Below are 15,992 nucleotides of genomic sequence, written 5' to 3'. Positions count from 1 at the left end.
TAGAATTGTTAGGGTTGGAAGGGATCTCAAGGATCATCTAGTTCCAACCCCCTTAGTCATGGTCATCTTCATAGAAAAGAGCAAAGCCACTGTGACAGCATCCTTCAATCAGCTCCCGTAATTGCTGTACACCACCGAAGAGTCTTTGCAGTTGAACACAGCAGCTTGGAAAATGTGAACATGACTGAGTTCTCCTGGAGATGTAGGAGTGGTTACACAATTCCAGAAAACAAAACATCAGAAAGCCTTCATTGCTTTCCTCTCACCAACTCCAGGCCAGCAAGGAACACAGCTCATCAAAACATGAAAGATACCATGGCATTTAGAGAAAAGCTTTAAATATTAGGGTAAGGGCAACTTCTGTGCAGACACAATCTGTGGAAGAATTGAAGGCTTTTAATATAGCCCCACAATTCTGAAAACACAATAATTGGGAAACAGCTGCTGGACAGGAATCTCTACTGTGTCATCAAATCACCTGAAATGCCAGCCATATATATTTATACATTTTAAAGCGTGTGTGTTTATGTATACATATAGGTGGTTTTATACATACGTGTATATACACACACGCAGATACTCTTGTCTTTAATAAATCACTCCAAAACAGCTTAGAATGAGTGAGACACAGGTAGGTATCTAGCCATTTAGAGACTAAATAGGAAATGCCTTCTTCCCTGTGTTTTTGGCTATGCTTCTTTCAGCTATGGAAGATTTCTGGTGAACCTATTCATTGCAAAGAGAATCCATATCCTAAAGGCCACAGCTTCAACAGACTTGGATCCCTAAGGAAGAAGGATACTCCTTTCCTCCCCAGACCTCAAATTATCTCAAAGTAATTTTCAGATAAAACAGGTAACAAAAGTTTTAGTGGGGGGAAAAAAAACCAACAAAACACAAACAAAGGAAAAAACACTGAAAAAAAACCCCCAACACCCTAACCACCAAGTAAAAGAATGTACCTTTGACCTCCGGTAATTCAAATAGAGTGTTAATCACCAAAGGATTAACACCCTCTGCATTATAAATAACATAACCAGTCATCAGGAAATTATAACACCCCATATAATCAAGAAACACTGAAGTCTGCAAGTCTACCATAGAATTATGCCCAAGCAGTGGGAGGGACTGAGATGAGAAACTAAACATATTGTATCAGTTCAGGAAGATCTACAACTTCAAACACGACGGAGAACAGCTCAGTACAGTTAAAATTCTTTCCCTCTGTGTATACAATCGTGTGTGTGGGTGCACCCACATGTTTATACATACAAACAAACATAACTCACACATTCTAAACATAATATACCTTTTTTTTTTAATAACTGTTAAAAAACTATATGTATATAATCTTGATTTTTTTTCTGGGTAATTTTATGTTTCATTAAAATCAACAATTTTAAAGCAAAGTTTAAGTAACTTAATTTCTTGTTTAAACAGGGACTACCTCTGCCTTACGTGGTTCTGTAGCATAACCCAGTAGCATATTAAACAAAGTATTATTACTGCACAAAAGTGTCAGTGAAGAAATTTCTATCAAAACACAAACTTTTCTAAAGGGATGAAAATAAAATAAAGAAACCACCAGCCACAATGTTCTGCTTTGAAAGAACCACAAATCTTCTGCCATCTTCCCCATAACCACTTCCCCCACTGCAAAGCTGCTTCTATTCTGTCTCAAACCACATCACTCTCTTTCACCTGAGAGCTTTTGTCATCCTTTCCTACTCTTTCTCAGTCTCCAGAATTTTTCCTGCTGAGCTGCTTGTTTTCTATTCCCCACTGTACCCAAAGGTCCATTCCACCTACACATTCAGTTTCAAGTCTGCCAACCATTGCAGTGGTTCAAAACTCCCTTTGCGGAAGTCCTCACTCACATTGCCTTTGGTCCTGTTATTCTGACAGCTGGATGGCTCCTACCCCCTCTATCCCATATTTTCACTGGCTCCAGGTACCTGCTGCTACTCTTTCCTTGTCCAACTGCATCTGCAGTCTGCTACCCTGTTTGCTTTTTTACCCACACCTTACTCTTCCAAAAACCTGTATGGCTAAGTAAGTAAATAAACATTAATAGATTGGATGAATCAAATAACATGTGAAGTAGGACTCAGCACTATGGCTTCCTACATGACAGGTGCATACTGCTTCCAGCTGTGCCTATGCCTTGCTAATCAATCTTCTCCTCTAACCTCCCAGATAGGAGGGTTCCACTAGGACCAGGATCCCAATGCTTCCCCAAGACAAAAATCAGACCTTTAACATGAGGTAGCTCATGAAGAAAATGAAGAGCAACTCATGTCTAGGAACAATAACTCAGCTCAAATTATGTTAAGTTGTAGTCATTTTCTGCTGAGACAGAGATCAGGGGAGGCAAGGTCCACAGCCTCACAGTTACACCACACTCATTTCTTCCATAGAACGGTAAAAGGTAGCATTGCAGAATCTGGTGGTATGTCTCCAAGCAGGCAAGGTGAGGCTGGGATTAACATGGACAACACATCAAATGAGATGTGGAGAAATGGAAAAAAAAAAAAAAAAAAAAGGGGGGGAAAAAAAAGGAAAGTAGTCTCTCTCAGACTAAGAGGCCTTTGTTGCAATTTGAACTGCATTAAAATGTCTCTTTTAAATCTTCAGTAAAAAGACCCACTCCTTTAATTCACTTCTTCTCATGGCAGAATAACTAGCAAATTTCAACTTTTCCAGGCCCACTATAAAAATCTGCAAGACTTCTCCAACTTGTCTTGTTCCACAACTACGAAACACAGTTGCTAAACTAAATACACTTTGAGGCTGTGTACCATGAGCAAAAACACAACTTAATTAAGTTAACTAAGCTGATTAAGCCATGCTCTTTCACCTATTACAGGAAGTATTTAGCCCTGGAGCCATCCTAAAGGCACCTCACACAGCGTACGACATGTTTTCCTGAGATACTGTATATATTTAGTCACTGCGGAAAGGGAAAAAGCAAACACCCCATATGTCAGCATGCCAACAAAGGAACAGAAGAACTATCAGCTGATAAAGCAGCTGTTTATATCTCATTCTTGTCTGGAAAGTAAGTATTATATTACAGGGGAATAGATGAAGTTAAGGGAACATTACTCCAACACCTCAGATCTGTTATAAAAATGGTTGCAGCAGAAATGTCCTTTCCTAAAATCTTGGTTACTGGTGTTACTGCTGGGATCTTTGTACACTTAAAAACAACTCAGATAAACAGATTTAAAATGCAATAGATTACAGTAGCTTTATTTTAAAACAACTGAGGTTAATCGTTTTCCTTTGTTGTACCTAAAATAGTTTATATCATTAAAAGAACTCTTAAAAGACTTCAATACTTTCAAAGCATCTAAAAGCAATTTCTAAAATAAAGACATAGCTAAAAAGCATCATTCTTATCTTGGCTTTTGCCAGTACAAGGCTGCTGCTCTGTGTCTCAAAGATTTCTGGCAGAGCAAGAAAACCTGGTCAGTATCAGAGTCTTTCCTGGGACCTGTCTGAAGTGTCGACAAGCAGCTAAGCTGAATATTAATACGCTCTCCATCATCAAAAGCTGTTGCATACCGAAAGGATGAGAAATATTTTAATCAGCTTTCAGCTTGCCTAGTGGAAGTCAGTTTATTCCTCTGAGATTATATATCTATGTGCTCAATTTTTTGTCTTTGCATTCTCTCTATATGTATTACTTTTGAAAATAGAAGCAAAGAGCCTAAATCTGCTGTTTTGTTGGGAAAAGCCAGCTAGTACTGGGATTCAATTACAGTATTTTGCATTGAACAAAAAAATGTTGGAGAAGAAAACAGATTTTTAAAAGGCTTGAGAAAACAGTCCTCTATTCTGTATTTTAGCAGGAGGATTTCTTAGGTAAACCAATGGAACTTTTTTGTTTTGTTCAATATTTTTGCAAGTTTCTTGAGTTTAAGACAGATTCATCCGTTGTTGTACCCATCTTTCACCCTCCCCACTAGATTCCCGAGTTTTCATATTGTAAATTCACAATTGCTTTAGCACAATAACCACCTGTGGAGTTGACCCATGACTGTTTTATGTATGTCCTATGTGAAAGCCAACAAAAGTTCAGTATTGGAATAATATCCTGAAAAGCTCTGACTGTAAAAACCGTAATTACATGATAACCTCTCCTTTCTCTTTTGTCATTCCTCTGAGAAACAAAGTCAGTCACTGTAGGTTTCCGTTAATGAAGATATCACCTGTGGGAGAAGACTTTCAAAAAGTGAGAAATGGTAATAATCCTAATTATGTATATTTTTAATCCCTTTGAAAGCATCATAACATTTCAGACTAAGATATAGGCAGGATTTGTATTGGCCTTTGCAAGGAGCATCTACATAAATGCAATACACGATTAATTTCATGTTACTTCATCCCTGCTTTCTTGGGGATCAACGTGTTACCACTGTACATTTAATGCCATGGTGCTCCTTCCTGTTCTCTGTAAGAGAAGACAGAAATACTCAGCTCAGCTGCTGAAAGATTTTCAGATACTCTGTGGGCTCAAGGAATTCTGAGAAGTCCAATCTCTGTGTACTTTGGTACTATACATCATCACTCTTATTTGGTTTGTACGGGCTAATCTTAATTTCCGTCCAAATCTTCCATCAGCAACATAACCAATCACTAGTTCTGAGCAAAGGAGTGAATCATGTGCAAATGATTTCAGCACAAAACCTCCTATGTCATTAAATGGAAGCACGACATTGGACAGAGTATGAAAGCAGCGGTAAAGGATGACAACGAGTAAATTTACTCTGCTGTGTGTTTGGCTAACAAGGAAAGTCTGATAATTCACTTATCCAAGCTGTGTCCCACCACAGCATTGACAAAACAATTGACCTTCCATCTGGCTAGTGAAGCTTTAATCCATTAGCACGCAGCATGAAGATTGAGCTAAAATATAATTATTAGCAGTGTATATATGCATACATATATATACACACACCAAAATAAAATAATCACTTCAGTTTATTACACAATTATATTGATCCCTAGGCAGTTAGACAACATGAACTGATGCACTACTCCCAGCTATTAACAGTGCACTCTGCAGAATTGTGCATGCTAAGCATGAAGTCGGATTCATCTTGAGCACAGCTCCTCTGATGCCATTCCTATTCACAAGCACCAATCTGGCCTGTTCTCACCATTCCCTTAATCATTCTGTTACATTACAGAAACTCAAAATGAATCCTATGAAAGGAGAAGCCATTAGTCTGATTGTGATAAACAATCACATTATTTTACAGGAACAATTTACAGGATTTGCTATGCTTAAACTTTATAGTCGAGCCTCTGCTGTGGGAATTCTATAGAATTCAGATTCACTCACAGCCCAAGGAGAATTGCCAAAACCTGATGTTAACTAGAGACATTTGAGAAAAGCCAGTAATTATCTTCTTACTGCAGTATAGTAAACATATTATGTCTACAGCTTCAGGATTATTATGCAGAAACATGTGTAGTAAGAAATGAAAAGTGCAAACAAGAGTCAGCTCCTGAGAACTACAACTGGGAACTGCCAGGATACAATGGGGGGTCAGCCAAAACACAGAAAGCTCTTTCTGTCTTACTTAAATGGACAGAACTTGCCTATCTGAAAAGAATTAATTAAATTTAAAAAAAAAACAAGCACCAAACTTAGATGTGGGCCAAATTCTATAATTTCCAATCACTGCAGGGGGGGAGGCCGAAATTTGTTGGGTTACTTCAACTGCCAAATGTTCTCTCACTAGCACATAACCAGTAAGTAACCCTTTTTCAGTCATAAGAAAAATCATAGCCTCATTTTATTGGTAAGGAATTTAAGATCAGAAAGAGTCTGCAATCTAAAACCAAAGTAAGACCTCAACATTTTGATTTCCACACTGAATTTGAAAACCACACTTAAGTCACTTGCACAAGTCAAAAAAAAAAAGGGTCAGTGAAAGAATTAGCACATAATCCATCATACCATAATGCTTTCCATGGCAAGTCCTGAAGGCAAGTTTTATTTCTTTAGATATAAAATGAGAGCTGTAATTTTGATCAAGGATGAAGTAACTGTTAAAAAACACATTGCAAAAACACTGTTCACCCGTGACCTCGTTAGGACTGATGATACAACAGGAAAGAAAAGAAGTAGCTATGCAGTCATGGCAGATTTTTGGAAGATGTCTCCTCTCTTGCTTGCAAAAGCCATTTGGAAAGTAAACCAGCTGTATTCTATTTTACAGTGGTTACACAGCCACTAAAATACAATAGTAATAAAATCATGTTTAGCAACACTAGTTGCACTCTAGAAAAAAAAAAAAGTACAATCAGAGCAATGTAGATAGTGGCCTTTTAGTCATACTGCCATTTGTTTTCACTTGCATTCAGAATCACAACTTTGCCCAGTTTATAGCAAACATAGTAAGACTTGTGCCTGCCAAGCCACTGTAGTTCACAGTTTGAACACCAAACCAATTTTTTTCCATATGTGTAGCGTGTCCATAAACATGCAGATACAAATGTGCAAATTCATAAACTCTAATGCTGGCTTTATGATTGCACGAGAGCTAAAAAACACTTCAGCTACAGTTAACCAAGTTTTGTAGAACATACAGGTACAAAAAGTTACAAAATACAGAATAATTTTCTTCTCAATAAATGTTCAAATATGGTCTTTTACTCAGTTCTCTACTAGGAAATGTTCTTACCCTGAAAGGTTGGACTAGATGATCCCTGAGGTCTCTTCCAAAATGGTATTCTATGAATCTATCAAATGGGTTTCTACGAAAGGTTTTGCAAAGAATAATTGGACTAGTAAAACAATACCACAATACTACTACTACACTATTTCCAGAGCAAACAATAAGCCTTGATAATTGTTCTGCTGGTAAGAAGATCTTTTGTTATTCTAGTACATGTCCACCTAAGATCCTGGAGGAAAAAAGATGGTAACATTACACCTTTTTATACAATCCACAGTAGCCTCACCATACCAAATCTGCTTTCACTGAAATCAATCATGTGGTTTCCATTACCAAAAAAGAACAAGACCTGGCTCTAAAATAACCTTCCAGGACAGACACTGGATGCACAGGATGCAGCAGGAACTACAATCTAAACTTTCCTCTCTGCCACACACTGTGTGACTGGCAATATTACCAAACGTAGCCCAATACTTTCTAAACTCTCTTCTTAGCGTCTTCCTGCTGCCAAGAACTGCAAGCATTTGTCCCCAGTACTCACTTGCTAGCAACATCATATGCAAATTTATGATCCAGAAGTTACATAAGACGACTGACACAGATAAAATCTCCAACACAGCTGTGCATGCAGCTGTGCGTAGAAGCATGTATATACACACTGTAGACCATCTCCATTAGCTTGTCCACTCTAAGAGCACCTTTATCTGTGCTGGAACCTGCAGTGTGCAGCTGGGACAAAGAGAGCCCCGTACACAATTCAAATACAAGACTGGAGTCTAACTTAGATGCAAAATCTTCAGTTTCTGCTGATTGTGTACCATATATATGTATCATTTTAATACCAAACAACCCATTTCACATGCAAGTACATGTATATACTACACACAATCATATACATCCAATGGTATAAAAATACAGGAAAAGCAGCCCTATTACAGTAAGGGTTAAGCACAAGACAGCAGAATTCTAGTCATTCAGAAGCTCACCAAGATACTGTGGTGGGCACAAGAACACTTACAAACATCAACCTTGTAACTGGTGCAAATCCACCTAGAAGGGAAAGCAGAATGGACAGCACGCCCACCTCCCTTGAACCATCTGGTGCAGCACACGCCATCAGCCACACCACATGCACAGCTGCACAAGCCACCCATGGTCCTCCCATTTGTGCTGTCAGAAATACATCTCACCTTCCCATAGGACAGAAACTGTCCTTAACTTTTCCTGGCTTATGCCAGTTTACACTAAACCTGAATGTTTTCGGTGTCATTCTCACAGTATGCTGCATGCATTGGAAGGCTGCCCTTTTCACAATTCCAGTTTATAACTGAAATGCTATAGTAGTTCATATCAACACAGCTTAGATCTCAGCCAGCTCACACAAGGGTTAAAAATAGAAAGTGCTATCCACTGGTTTGCTCTGATGTTCCTGTAGATATTGTCACTGGATGTATCCTCAGTAGAATTCTATTCAACACCTCTGTCTTTAAGTACAAAGCTGTAGGCTGTAGCAGCTTTAGGAAACATAAGTATCCTTTTTTCTGCTGCACAGTATCTGTGTGTGAAATTCTCTAAAGGGGTTTAAGTATTTACCCTGAACACTATCAGACAGTTTCTAAAATTTTCCTTATCCTGTTGCAAAAACACTTCAAAGAGAATCATAAACACAGTCCTTTGTGCTTTCAGCACACACTTTGTTTTGGAAGCTTAAGTCTGAATTCCCTCAGAATTGCAAGTATTTTTTTTTCCCTGAAAGATGTGCAATACAACTTTTTTTTTTTTTTTCCTTTTTTGGGGGGTTAAAAAAAAAAAATTGATAGTGATTCTGCAGTACACAATGCTGAATGTCTTCTCCCATTTCTGACAGCTAGAACGATTAGGGTCAAGGAAATTAGTGCCAAAGAAAAATATATATGTATAAAAAGAAGGAGGAAAACAAAAACCCCAAGTCCTCAGGATCAGTTTTTGCTGTTGCTGTTGAAGATAAAAGGTACATTACCAGAAACATCTGACTCCTTGTGTACAGAAAATATAAACTGCCCAAAATACAGTTATTTAAAGGATCTGGCCTACACAGAGCAGAAGGACCCCAAAAAGACAAGAAATGACACCAAATTTTGGGTCTTTGAGCTGCCATGTTGTACCTGCTTCTCACAGCTCATTAGGTAAATAGAATCACCCATCACTGGATGGCCTTCCAATAAAGGAGCCTGATGCTGCAGTACCTGAGCTCAACAGGAAAGCTACAGAAGGAAATAAAATAATACCTGAGAATTTCTTGAGTTTCGGCTGACAAGGTCAAACCATTTCAAGTGTCAGTTGTTTGTGTTTTCTGAGAAAAAGCCAAACAATCAGCCAGCCTGTTTGTGATCACAGCAGCTATTTTAAAAATATAATTGGTTAGCAGTTTAAAGTGCCAAAGTCTACAAAAGCTCAGAGGGTTTCTTTTAAAAGCATATTTTGTCAAAGCTTTTTCATGGTTCTTCTGGAACTGCAATATTCTGGTTTAAATACATATTTAAACCCTTGTTTTAATTTGGGGGATAAAAAAGAAAAAGAAAAGGAAAAAAAAAAAGAATAATAAAAAAAAAGAAATATATTATGGCCTTGGGCTGAGATTTTGTAGCTCAAGTTTCAGCCCAGACTCAATTCTAACTGTCAGGCTGTAAGCCCCTGAAATAGTGGCTTATAGCTGGAACTATGACATACTGCATATGTAGCAATAGTAGTGAATAATGAAATAGACCTCAAAAAGGAAAGAAAAATAATTTTACAAGAAAACAACCTTGCTCTCAGATTTCAATTCAGCTGTATGAACTGATAGAAGCACACCACTGAGAACAACAGTAATAACAACATGACTATTAAAGGTTAAAAAAAGTTTTAGAAATCAAAATGAAGGCTGTGCAGGAAGATCAGCTTCTGTGGAATGCCACTGTGCTCATTGTAACCAGTCAGAGGCTGCCCACTTCTGCTTTTACTCTAACATTTATAAACTAAAAGGTGCACTGCATTTCATTATCATTAGCTGTGTTTTAGGGTGCCAAACAGTGAAAAAAAATGGTGTAACAATTACTTGTGTTTCAGTTATATCATTAAAAAACATCAGTCCTTTACCATCTATGTCTCATTCCTTTAAGTAGGCCCTTTATTGCAGGCAAAGGGTTCTGCTGTTATAACTCCAAATCAGTCATACTCTTCTTGCTATTTTAGCTCCATTTTTTTCATCTTGCCAAATTCCTGCATAAATAGGTGGGATTAAATGGAGCCTAGCCTACCTAACATAATTATATATGTTGTGATTTTATACTACAATGAAACTGATACATTTTAATAATCCCAGTCTTGGCTCTTACCCACTAAAGTCAATAAAGGTTATTAAGGCCAACTGCCATATAAATACATTGCTACGTTGCTAAATGGACTGTCAAAGCAGGAAATACAATTCACACCACATAGCACTACCAGGATCTTAATTTATTTTATTTTTTGAAAAGAAGTCTAGATATGCTACAACAGTCTTTAAAGCTTCAATATTTAAGTATAATCATATATTGTTTACTTTTTATTGCAGAAACAAAACCCGTTTCACTGCTTTACGTTTTACATATTAAAATGTGAATCAGCCTAAAATAAAATAAACCAAAGAAGACTGTAGGATTTCAGCAGTTCTTACTGATTTGGTAGAGTGTCAAAGGACTTTCACAGCTAAAATAAATGTCAGATTGCAAGGTTTGCATGATATCAGACCCTGAGAGACAAATTGTCTCTCCACTGAATCTCAGAACAGCTACAGCAAGACTTCCTCACATCACATGAGATTTCGGCTTTTCAGACTTCTCTTTACCCAGAAAGCAAAGCTTGTACAGTCTTCTTTCAAATGGTAACTCTCCCTTTGAATTCAGCAAGCATTTATCCTGATGTTGCAGGTGATAACGTGTTAATCTTGAATGACTTTTAAAAAAACCAGCCCTCAAACATTTGAATAGCCTTCATATTTTGAAGGGGGGGGGGGGACAGCGGGGAAAGGAAGAGAAGAAGATTGGTTAAACTGCTTTGGATTTAATGGTTCATAAATTCATGAGGTAATATTGTGGGAAATGTGATGTTTTATCAGAATGTCATTCAAATGAAAGGTTTAACATTTACATCACAAGAGAGAGCTCTAAGTAAAACTATCCTCAGGGAAAAAAAATGCCAGGAATAAATATTATGATAAAATTGTGTGCTTGCTACAATGTACAAAAATATTAAACAGAGTCAAAAGCTTTGAAGACTCTGGGTTAAACTTCCTGCAGTATCATATTCTGCTGTGACACTGAAGTAACTGCAATTAGCAGAATCAGAAATTAATTTGGGAACTTTCTTTTCTTCTTTGTGAAAGCTTTAATACATGGGGGGGGGGGAAGGCACACAGGGACCCCAAAGCTGACTTTTACATCACTCTAGACACAAATAACAAAAAAAAAAAATAAATCAAGAGTTGTTCAGCTCACACACTAAGAAAAATATACTGCTTAAATGTTTCCTTTTGAGAAATAATTCCCTTTAAGCACCAATACACTTCTGAGGCAAAATCAACAATTCTAAGACATTTTTACTTTCAGCATTTTGACACTATTTTTATTTTTTTTTTTAAATCATCCAGCTAAAATTATAAATGTGTAGAAAATAAAAATAAAATTGCCTGTAGAGGACTGGGTGCCTTCACAAATACCTTTTTGATTTAACTTAGTGCTGTGGAAGCTAAGCATGCACCAAAACACTGCACTTTTTATGTTAAATTGCTGTTGAATTTGTTAACCCGCAATTGATTTCCTGTGTTATGGAATCTTAGAGATTACAGCTAACTTGAAGCAACAGGGATAATTCTTGATGTTAATGCTACATTTCTATGTATTTTTACGCAGTCAGTGCCTGCCGTTGCATTGAACTGCGGCTCAACATTGCCCCCTGCTGTCATTTTGTGAAACACTGAAGGACAAAAATGTAGTTTAAACCCAAAACCACCCACCCTACCTCCAAGCCCCAAATACAGTAAGCATCAAATTTACTCAGACACCAGCAACAAAACAGACATTCTCAATTAACATTCTCTCCTTCAATAGCTGAAATTAATCATGATTAATAAGTTATAAGTCATAAAACATTAAAGCAATTTAAAAATTTTAAATTAGAAGCAGCTTCTGTCTTGGCCCAACTTCCAGTTTGCTGATAAATATCATCCCGAGGCCTGTTGAAAGCAGATACACTGACGCCACCGTGTTTCTAATTAGAGCCACATGGTAATGTCACACCAACTGCAGAAAACCAAGCCCTTGAGGATTCCTGAGTTTGCTGTTTTGCCATGTTCTCAACACACAATGGATATAAAACAACAATCAAATGTCCTTGTCTCTACCTCATCTAAGGCTGTGTTACAAGAGACTAAGTTGTCCTTGCAAAGAAAAGCAAACTAAAAGATTTCTTTAAAATTATAACAGTATTCAGGAATGTGAACACATAAGAACACAATAATGATTAAAAACCCCAAACAACCAACATATAAGCAAGTGATAAATAATTTATCTCCTTTTGTAGGAAAGTTTAATGTTCACAAATTTCTTGTGGCAACTCATTGCACAAATGAAAGCCCCACTTTTCCATACCTCTTCCCCAAGTCTGACACCAAGCTGACAAGATGTCTGAGAAGGTAGCAAGGCACACAGCTTCCCTCCAAACTCAGGAGCATATGCTTGTTGCACAATACCTCCAGAGATTCAGAAACATCTCCACTACAAATCATACTCCACACCATCAGTTACATTACAAACTTGTCCAAGCTGACTACAAATTGAGACTTATGCTGTGATCAGTAAAAAATGACTGAAAAGAACCTTCTAAAGCAGACAATGATATGAGTAAGACATGTTTGTCAACATAGTTCCTTCTGTGTACAAATGTAGAAGTAGGCACACTGGCAATTGTATCAAAGTCTCCCAAAGGAGTCTCTACTTGGACAGCAACAGCAAGGCGGCTGACAGTGCTTGTCACCGAGTCCCTCTTCAAGGAAAGCACTGATGTACTGTCAAGTATACAGCAACCAAGATCACAACAATTACTCAAGAAACTAATCTCATCTTGTTGGTTCTAGTTATGGTACAAGCATGCAGGTGGACTACAGACACACAGTTGTATCTCCAGATCGTGAGATTTCACTCTCAGGTGTCCTCGGATACATTTGCCATTGCTGTCATTGGCAGAGTTGTCTATCCTGGTGTTGTATGAATAAACCAACAGTGCACAGAGTCATGAATTAATTGGTGGAATGTAATATATGACTATCAGCTTATGAGGCTGTCAAACTTTAAAAACAAGAAAAGTCAGGAAATTAAAATCTTGGGGGGTTGGATCTTATTTTGCTCACATATCTTCTGGCTACTAGGGAGAAACATAAGACAAGGCAGCGGCAGGCTGACATTGATTCTACTTTTCATATGTTCTGAATAAAGTTTAAACCCTGTTACTACGGTACAATTAAAAACATAATTGTCAGTGCTCTCAGAATTAAGTTCTAGAGGTTTTAGACTTTAAAAGTATTCTTACCATAATCTCCATTTTTCTCCAAAATTCTTCCAATTTAGCCATAGGCTTAAGCCACCAATCAGTGCACTTCAAATACCGCTTGCCTTGAAACCAAAACTGCCTAAGCCACTCAAATTCAACCTGCAAGATAAAAACAAATGATAACGCAAACATCTATGTTCATTATTTGGGTCAGATATGGTGTAAATGCATGAATCCAGCTATACCTGAATAATGAAACAGAAAAGGAGAAGGTTATCCAAGTATTTACTTGTAAATGCACCGAGTTGTTTATTGTATTTCTATTCCACATGAGTTTGTGACCCAAGCTACTCCCTTCAAACCCAAAGGTATGACATCCAACTCTTTACACGCCATACATGTACAAAGAACATGAAAAGCTTGGGGTTACTCACAATTCAGACAAACATGTATCAGCTCCAGCTTATATTGAGTAACACTGTGGGTTTCAAACTATTTCAGTCATATAAAAGACTGGAAAACCTTGCAGTGATAAGATTGCTAGTGTGCAGCCTAGTCAGTTGCTATGGAATGAAAGTGCAGTAGAATAGAATAGGTTGGAAAAGACTTTCGAGATCCATCAAGTCCAACCCATCACCCAACACCATCTGATCAACTAAACTATGGCACCACCCCATCAAGTCTCCTCCTAAACACCTCCAGTGACGGTGACTCCACCACCTCCCTGGGCAGCCCATTCCAATGGCCAATCTCTCTTTCTGTGAATAATTTCTTCCTAACATCTAGCCTAAACCTCCCCTGGCACAGCTTGAGATTGTGTCCTCTTGTTCTGGTGCTGGTTGCCTGGGAGAAGAGACCAACCCCCACCTGGCTACAACCTCCCTTCAGGTAGTTGTAGACAGTAATAAGGTCTCCTCTGGGCCTCCTCTTCTCCAGGCTAAGCAACCCCAGCTCCCTCAGCCTCTCCTCATAGGGCTTGTGCTCCAAACCTCTCACTAGCTTCCTATTATTATTATAATAAAGGACAGCTTCTCACTCTTCACCCAGCCCTCTGGTTCCCACAGAGACTCACGGTCTCACTTGGATCAGCTGGATCCTAGCAAAAGCCTGAGGCAGTGGAAGAAGGGTGATCCTGGCTGCTCACATGTCATGTTGCCCATGTGCTGGACACACCACCATACCAGCCTCCCTGACACAGATTGAGTCTACAACCCACAGGAAGAAAGAGCAGGGATTTGGGGCACCTGGAGCGATAGAGTTTTCTAGGACAAAGCTTGTGTGGAAACGATGCTTTAAAAAGAAAACAAATCCCCCACTGAAGCAGCAAGAAGCCCATCAGGAGCAAGCTAATATTTGTATTTAAAATAACAAAAACAGGAAATGAAAACACTTCACTAGTGGGAGTTTAAAAAAGAAAAAAATCATGTATGGATGGCCCATCAGCTTGAAGATAAGAGAAGTATTAGCTGACTACAACCAGAATATAAATATGTAACTCAAATATTAAGTGAAATAATGCCATTTATCCTAATATCCACTGAGCCTTTATTTCCCTTTAAGGGTAACTCATAGCTCTGGTCTTTAAGATTCTGTATTTATCTTTGTTGTGGTAGTTATGTTTCACACTGAGTTCAAAGCTGCTTTAATCATTATTTGTACCACAAAGAAGTTTTTGTTTATCCCTGCTCAGCTCCAATGATGCAAAACAAAGACAACCTGCCAAGGTGAAAGAATAAAGAGAACTGCCCAAAGCTGTCACCTAAGCTTTCTTTCCTGCAAGGGTGAACAGAATGGCTACAGAAATCTGAATGCACTCCACGTAACATTAACTGTTTGGTCAATATATGTTAAAGATTACAATAGAAGATACTTAAATTTAAAGCATATAAAAAGGATGTTAAAGCAACTTGATTGGTAAAATATAACAACATCATTAGTTGGCAGATATAGATGTTAAAATAGTAAAAAAAAACCCAACACCTGACTGGTAGCCTAGAGACTTTTTAGCACAGAAGTCTGATATCATCCCTCCTAAGAAAAGCTGATGGAAACTTTGCTTCCTGCACAGTATTAATGAGGTATAAAGTTATGGTTTCCTAAAAACCAGTATGCACAGTTTGGGGAAGGCTGAGCATATTGACAGCTTGACCAGAGTTTCAAGCACTCAATGTTTTGGTCTCTTCTCCCAGGCAGCCACTACCAGAACAAGAGGACACAGTCTCAGGCTGCACCAGGGGAGGTTTAGGCTGGAGGTTAGGAGGAAGTTTTACACAGAGAGAGTGATTGCCCATTGGAATGGGCTGCCCGAGGAGGTGGTGGGGTTGCCATCGCTGGGGGTGTTCAGGACGAGGCTCGACAGGATGCTTGGTTGCATGGTTTAGTTGATTAGGTGGTGTTGGATGATAGGTTGGACACGATGAAGGTCTCTTCCAACCTGGTTTATTCTATTCTATGCTTTTTCTCCTCCCCACAGTTCTTTTTGTTTCTGCTAGCACCTACCACAGAGAGGCTAGAACACAGGCTGTCTGGCAAACATATTTCATTAAGTTAATCACAGGAGGCCAATAATCAATGAAAATAAATAATTAGAAATTTCAAATCATGTTACAATATCACCACAAGAGTATTACAGTCAATCTGATTTTTGACTAGTCATATTGGTTTGTTACATTAATCTATGTAATTTCAGTCAAATTCAAGTCCATCATCTTGGCCAAGTTTTAAATATATCTCAGCACAACTTGACACAGAACA

General features: G+C 38.2%; 1 protein-coding gene across 1 annotated transcript in view; it reads right to left on the bottom strand.

The window, feature by feature from the left end:
* The window catches only part of FTO (FTO alpha-ketoglutarate dependent dioxygenase), a 230,485-nt gene that overhangs the window by 147,270 nt on the left and 67,223 nt on the right, over positions 1–15,992 (bottom strand). The window contains exon 7 of the mRNA XM_054170174.1: positions 13,278–13,397. Coding sequence (XP_054026149.1) covers positions 13,278–13,397 — 120 coding nt within the window. The remainder of the gene's footprint in view (positions 1–13,277; positions 13,398–15,992) is intronic.

This window comes from Dryobates pubescens, chromosome 19, assembly GCF_014839835.1.
Source record: "Dryobates pubescens isolate bDryPub1 chromosome 19, bDryPub1.pri, whole genome shotgun sequence".
Taxonomy (NCBI): domain Eukaryota; kingdom Metazoa; phylum Chordata; class Aves; order Piciformes; family Picidae; genus Dryobates; species Dryobates pubescens.
The sequence above is the reverse complement of the archived record's forward strand: the minus strand, read 5'-3'. Positions and strand labels throughout refer to the sequence as shown.